Source organism: Puccinia triticina, chromosome 7A, assembly GCF_026914185.1.
Source record: "Puccinia triticina chromosome 7A, complete sequence".
Lineage (NCBI taxonomy): Eukaryota > Fungi > Basidiomycota > Pucciniomycetes > Pucciniales > Pucciniaceae > Puccinia > Puccinia triticina.
In genome coordinates, this window is record NC_070564.1 from 3,612,816 (window position 1) to 3,618,815 (window position 6,000).

The 6,000-nt window shown below is 45.5% G+C and overlaps 3 protein-coding genes across 3 annotated transcripts; 1 reads left to right on the forward strand and 2 right to left on the reverse strand.

Moving 5' to 3' along the window:
- Window positions 1–275: 275 nt before the first annotated feature.
- On the forward strand, window positions 276–740 carry PtA15_7A401 (uncharacterized protein; the record flags this gene model as incomplete). The annotated part of the gene is made up of 2 exons (XM_053171004.1): window positions 276–308; window positions 423–740. The coding sequence occupies 2 exons, from the start codon at window positions 276–278 to the stop codon at window positions 738–740; spliced, it is 351 nt and encodes a 116-aa protein (XP_053022228.1).
- Window positions 741–1,663: 923 nt separating this feature from the next.
- PtA15_7A402 (uncharacterized protein) lies at window positions 1,664–3,187 on the reverse strand (the record flags this gene model as incomplete). The annotated part of the gene is made up of 6 exons (XM_053171005.1): window positions 1,664–1,781; window positions 1,895–2,128; window positions 2,203–2,696; window positions 2,763–2,782; window positions 2,947–2,982; window positions 3,064–3,187. 6 exons carry the CDS (start codon window positions 3,185–3,187, stop codon window positions 1,664–1,666), a joined length of 1,026 nt encoding a protein of 341 aa, XP_053022229.1.
- A 681-nt stretch (window positions 3,188–3,868) lies between these two features.
- Window positions 3,869–5,230, reverse strand: PtA15_7A403 (uncharacterized protein; the record flags this gene model as incomplete). The annotated part of the gene is made up of 6 exons (XM_053171006.1): window positions 3,869–3,950; window positions 4,026–4,218; window positions 4,280–4,452; window positions 4,527–4,585; window positions 4,695–4,807; window positions 4,885–5,230. 6 exons carry the CDS (start codon window positions 5,228–5,230, stop codon window positions 3,869–3,871), a joined length of 966 nt encoding a protein of 321 aa, XP_053022230.1.
- Between the last annotated feature and the right edge of the window lie 770 nt (window positions 5,231–6,000).

Genomic DNA, 6,000 nt, shown 5'->3' on the forward strand with positions numbered 1-6,000 from the left:
AAACTGGGGTGATGTTATTCGTAGATCTGCTTGCCTCTGGGCTGGGCAGCATTTTGCGTGATAGTGGCCCGGCCCGGCCTGTCCGCTAAGCTCACGGGTTTCTACGGGGGGGCAAGACTGCCATCCTAGGCTGAATGAGCCAGTGCACCCTCAACCGGTAAAATACCTCCCGAAAAGAAAACGACACGATCGCCGATTGCACTTGAATCCCGGACTACATAGACAACGAAAATCGAGGGACGCAGTACGGAAAACAGATCTCCCGAGATCCGAATATGAGTGCAATCACCCAAACTGCCAAAGGAGCGGTAAGTCGGGCTTCACAGTTCGCTAAACAACATAAAAGCTCATAAAAGCAGAAGGATTAAACTGAACTGGAATATACTTCTCCTCTCTGCGGAATTCGATTGATGTGTATTTAGTTGATTGCGGGAGGTTCGTACTACATAATCCATGCACACATCGCCAATCGGACGGATTTGATCGCGAGATCCTTGCAAGACTTGAGCCAACAATTCCGCACGATATCAGACTGCTCGGCCGGCCCAAACCATCATCTGCTTCTGCCCTCCAGTCCATTTGAGCCAAAACCGCTGTCTGAACGGATTAAACTGAATTGGAACCGCTCGATCCTGGCTTTCAGTCAGAAAGCTCATCAGTTCAATCTCTCAGAGTCTACCGACCGATTCATCGTATTCTTGAAATCTAAACTTGAGACTGATTCGAATCATAGCACATGAACTACCGTTGTCTTGCAATCGCCATCATCACCACCAATTTAATTATTGCCGATATGATGAACAGTGTCCTCTCGACTCAGTGAACACAACTAAGGGACATTGCCGTGATTGTCAGCTCAAATTGTGGTTTTGAGCTATATTTGAAGATGTCGTTCTACTGTTTAGAGTGTATTAGAAGATGTTATTCTACTGTTTAGAGTGTATTAGAAGATGTTATTCTACTGTTTAGAGTCAATAAACATCTGCACAACCTATCAGAGCCAATCGATTTTTCCTCCGACTGTTTGGTTGCCCAAACCTTCATGAGCTTTTCTAAAGTACATGTCTCTTGGCGTGCCATCACATTATTGATATCATGGTCTGAAACAACGATTGGGAAGACCGAATGAGTCCTGTCCCCGAATTTGACATATTACATGTTAAAAGGGAGAGGGATTGTAGAATGTTGAGGGTTTTTTTTTGAAGTAAGCAAAGAGGTAACAACATGGTCATAGTTAAGGATTCATAAAATGGTATTGATGTCTATGACCTCTTAGGCCCCGGGGCTAATTGCGCTACTATTGGTCTCCTTGCAGCTCAAGTTTAAAACAAACCTATCCTCTTGATAAGTATTGGGCAGTCCATTGCGTACCTATTTTATGATGGCAACCGACAGACTTTGAACCAAGGGTCCAGTCAGGCAAGATTTACCATTATGAGAAGGTTTCTCAAACTGATTTAGTATGCTTTCTTGACATTCCACGTGGTTCCTCCCAAGTTATATGATATATCCTTCAACACTCTACGTTGACTTCCTCATGGTTTCTTTATTGTGGCAAGCCTCCTTGCAAACTGGCACAATTACAATCCTCCCAAAACAGAAACAATTCAATGGTGGTGATAAGTTTGCAACATTCATTCATTTATTTTTTAAAAAGTATGTATTATTGAAGGGCATAAAAATTGACTCTATAAAGATCAGGATCAAATCCTCTTTGAATTTCTTGTTTGATCAATCGTAAGCCAGCCAGCTTGAAGATCCTCAAAAAACTTTGATGAGATCTGGGGCGTGGACATTTAATTGACCAAATTAACGAAAAAGGAGGGGAATAAAAAAAGAGAAGTCAGTGGAGAGAGAATTGGAAGATAGACACGGGGTTTGAAAGGCAACTGACCTAGTTAATGAAGAGTCCTGTTTATCGAATAAGAAGTTGTCTCCATCTGGATCCGTTTTGCTGATGTAAATATTCTCTTTAATGATGATCAATCCGCCATCTTTTTCGAAAGTCGGGGGTTCAAGAGCTCGGTCGGATTGGTCAGTCGAGTGAGGAGACGCTGCCGGTCGTAATGAATCCTTGCATTTCTTCAAAAACTCGACCAGTTCTTCATCTGATAAATGCCCCAAAGTCCTTCACAACAACAGCCATAAACAGAGGTGAGAAGAAACCCTCGGAAGCGTAAGAGAACAAGCGGCCAGACTAACCATTGGGCCCAGATAACATCGTAGCCACAGCCGTCATTCCATCCATCTTTAGAGCCGACGATGGCGCAAGAATCGGCGATCATGATAGGAGCCGAGGGAGAAGATAGATGTGCGACAGCTTCGGAGGGGACGAAGTCCTGAATAGATTTTTTCCAGAACCTGACAGCTTTTTCGGATGACTCGCTGTCCGAGATCTTCAATTGGGACCATTTTCCGCTCAGGGCGTTCCGTTTGCCCGTCTCGATGAATCCGGCTATGGGCTCGACTAGGTCAATTCGGTCGAATAGATACAGAAGTACGTCTCCCGTCACTCGCCCAATACCTGCTCCTACATCCAACGCTCGATACAATCGTCTTCCTCCGCCATTTTTTTTCTGCTCCGCTCCTCCTGATGGATTGTGGCTGGTTTGGTACGGCGGCTTTATTTTCGATAGCTCCGGTCGGATCGTCAGTAAAAACATCCGACTACCCATCGCATCAACTCTCGGTAAACTCTGTTCCCAACCATATCATACCATAGCGATCGTCATTTTTTCATGAGTCTTGTTATTCCCTCACACATGAAGAATCGGTTCAGTCACTGTAAGAACGTATAAATAGTGTTGAATAATTGGTCAATTGAATCCTATCTCTTTGGAGGCAGACTTCTATATTTTAGCAGAAGGAAACCAACTTCAATAACCAAAAAAAAAAAAAATGGAACAAAGGAGCGATGGATGAGAGAGATGAATGATAGAAACTTACGATTAGACAAACGGGCGCTTACACCAAGACCGAAACCTGAGAAAGAGAGAGGAAGAAGAGGGGGACGAGACGATGAGAAACGGTCACAGAAGGCGAAGGATGGGATTGTAAGCTGACCACCAAGAACGGCATTGTTTGTGAGATCCTGTTGGGCGACCGAGTTCCAGTAGGCTAGTCCGGCATGGATGTCTGGTCGAGGAGGCTCTTCGACCGGCGCCGGCGTCCCGTTCGCGCTGGTCATCTTTTGCTTTCGTCCGGTGTTGTCGAGCCGTCCCGACTCCCGCGCAAGTCTTGAACAGCCAGAGTTCGACACTTGCCAACCAGAAAAATAAATAATAATCCTACCATCCACTGAATGGAATTTACTCTTTAATTAGTTGAAAAGCCACTTCACAATCCTTTCTAGTTCATCATGATCACAAATTTTGGATCAGACATAGGCAGGACTACATATAGATTACAAACAAAGAGATCGGGGCTCTCAAGCACAAAAAAAAACATTGGATTTTGTGTGGCAAGACATGCTGTTGATCAAGGATGCTGAAAAAGCGGATCACTCCTTCCACTGTGACGCAAAGCTGAAGCCGGATAGCGAGATCGCCGCAGACGAGGTACAAGACAAATTGCCACAATGAAATGAATACAGTTGAGCCAGCACTTGAGAAGCTGTGTGCCTTTGGGTGTGGTTTACTGATCTTTACTGATAAATTGGGGTTTGATTGTTTAAACGCTTTTTGCCCTTGACCATCCAACTCTTATAGCCTGCTATGAGTTTATTGCTCATCAACAAAAGTTTGTATTTATAGAACCATGTATATAATATCCCGTCTCTTTGGATTATATCCTTGGGGGAGTTTTCTTCATCTCAGCAAAGCATTAGGAGTTGTAGTTTAACACCCATGGGCTTTTGTAATCAATCGGCTCAAGCCTTGATGAACTTGCTCATTTTATCGAGCCAGTTGACATATTCCTTTTGCTCCTTATGGTCAGCCAAGTCGAGAACACTGAAAGTCACAACAAGCCACGATTGTGATGAGCACCGCAGTCAGTTGATCAAATGCGAAGGAAAATGGGCTTACACCGCTGCTAGTTCACTTCCAATGGCACGTTCCTCGAGGAACTCGGCAAAGGATCGCTGGAGCTCTTCGTCAAGGTCAACGAACGTTGGGCCAAAGTAGAGACCCCTTCGTTTCCAGTCGCTTTCATGAGTTTCATCAAGGGCCAACTTCTCATCGTCGTAAAATGACACGTTATCTATGTCAAAGCTAGCACCTGTCCAACTTGCGAGAAATCAGCCAGTGCTCACAGAATAATCCCGATCGACAAGGCTCACCGTCTGTTGAGGAGTCGATAACCATACCGCCCTTTCCAGGCTTCATGATGCTGATGGCTGTGCGGATTCGACAGTTTCCAATCGCTTCTTTATCATCGTCCTCTGACTCCTCCTCAAGTTCATCGTTAATCTCATCTGTCTCAGAGTCCGAACAAGAGAAGACAATTCGAATGCTATCCAATGACAAATGAAAACCTCAGCATTCGGTTGCCATCCATTTAAGGGACCTCAGAAATTTTTAACTCACTGCTCGTTTCCAAATTTGCGGGTTAAGGTGACTTCGTCAGACCCGGGTTTATCGGTAATCTGCGAGCGATTTGCAGCAGATCAGCTTCACTGAACAACCATTTACCCCTTGAACTTGTTGTAATTACAATTATACACGTAGTGATTGCGTCATGACTACCGAGCTTACTTGGAATGTACCATCTGCCTTGAATTCCTTAAGCCACTGTGGGTCCTCTGTCGATTCTGCATCCTTCTCGTAGCTGATTTCTGCCTCAAGTTTATCGACTAGTTGGGAATCGGCTGGTCAAATAAAGCCATCCGGTCAAGGATCAGTATGTGATATGATATAGTCTGGAAGTTGAACAATCTTGACTTACTTTCTCCAGCCGAGCGGCTGACTGGTCCAACGGAAAAGTGTCTCTGGGCTGAGAGTATCTGAGAGCAAGCTTGAGGGCTTGATCGAAGGAAAGGTGACGCCCGGGCTGGAAGAGTCGCCGAAAGCGGGATTCGAGAGCGAACGGCAAGTCGTGAGAGTGACCAGATAGGTTTAGAAATCATCTTGGATAGTCGTTCTTGAGTTTGTTGTTTGAATGGGGAGAGGCTGCTCTGTATATCGTCGAGATGGGAAGATGTCGGTCTTCGCGAGCTCTTGCATTCCGGCGGCTGACTTGGGTTGTGGGCAGCCGGCGGTGCTTTCCACTTTGCATAAATATGTATATGCATTTAAGCCCTGCTCCTTCCCGGCTGGCCTGTCACCTCTGCTTCCCGCGTCTCAAGATTTCCACCCACGAGTCCTTCACGTTCCTCGCCAGAAATCGCTCATCGGCACAATCCCCGGCAACCCTCAAGTTCATCGAAAGAGTATACATCGATGGTGAACAACCAATATCAAACCCAAGAATCGATATTCGAATAATGCTGATCGGCTATCCTGTCTGTTGCGGACGCCAACAATGTCGGTTTCTCTAGATCATTCCAATCAGATGCTTCTCGTGCGGTAAGGTTGTCGGACACGTCTGGGAGCTGTTTTTACTCATCGTTCAAAGCGGAATTAGTGAAGGGTTCGGCTATTCTCATTTACGATCAAATAATTTATACAGCACAGATTGCTTATGGAGCTTACCCTGTTCCCTTGATTAGAGACGCGATGGATGCTCTTGGATTGAAGCGATATTGCTGCAGGCGGATGGTCCTGACACATGTTGATTTGATTGAGAAATTGCTTCAATACAACCGTACGTCCAAGTTTCCTTTACACCTTGCATTAGGTCATTTCGTGGTTGTGTACGCATGCGCTGATCTAAAACGGTCACACTTTTCAGCTTACGAGAGGCGGGCAGAGCGGCCATGAAGGTACACTCCTCTAATTTGGAAATCGAATTTCTTGTCGAACGTTCAGCAACAAACTAGCGCCAACCACCAACAGAACCCCTGGCAGGGACTTACCGCAAGACCACCGCGTGAGAGACCATTAGAGTGCCCTAGCCTCTTCT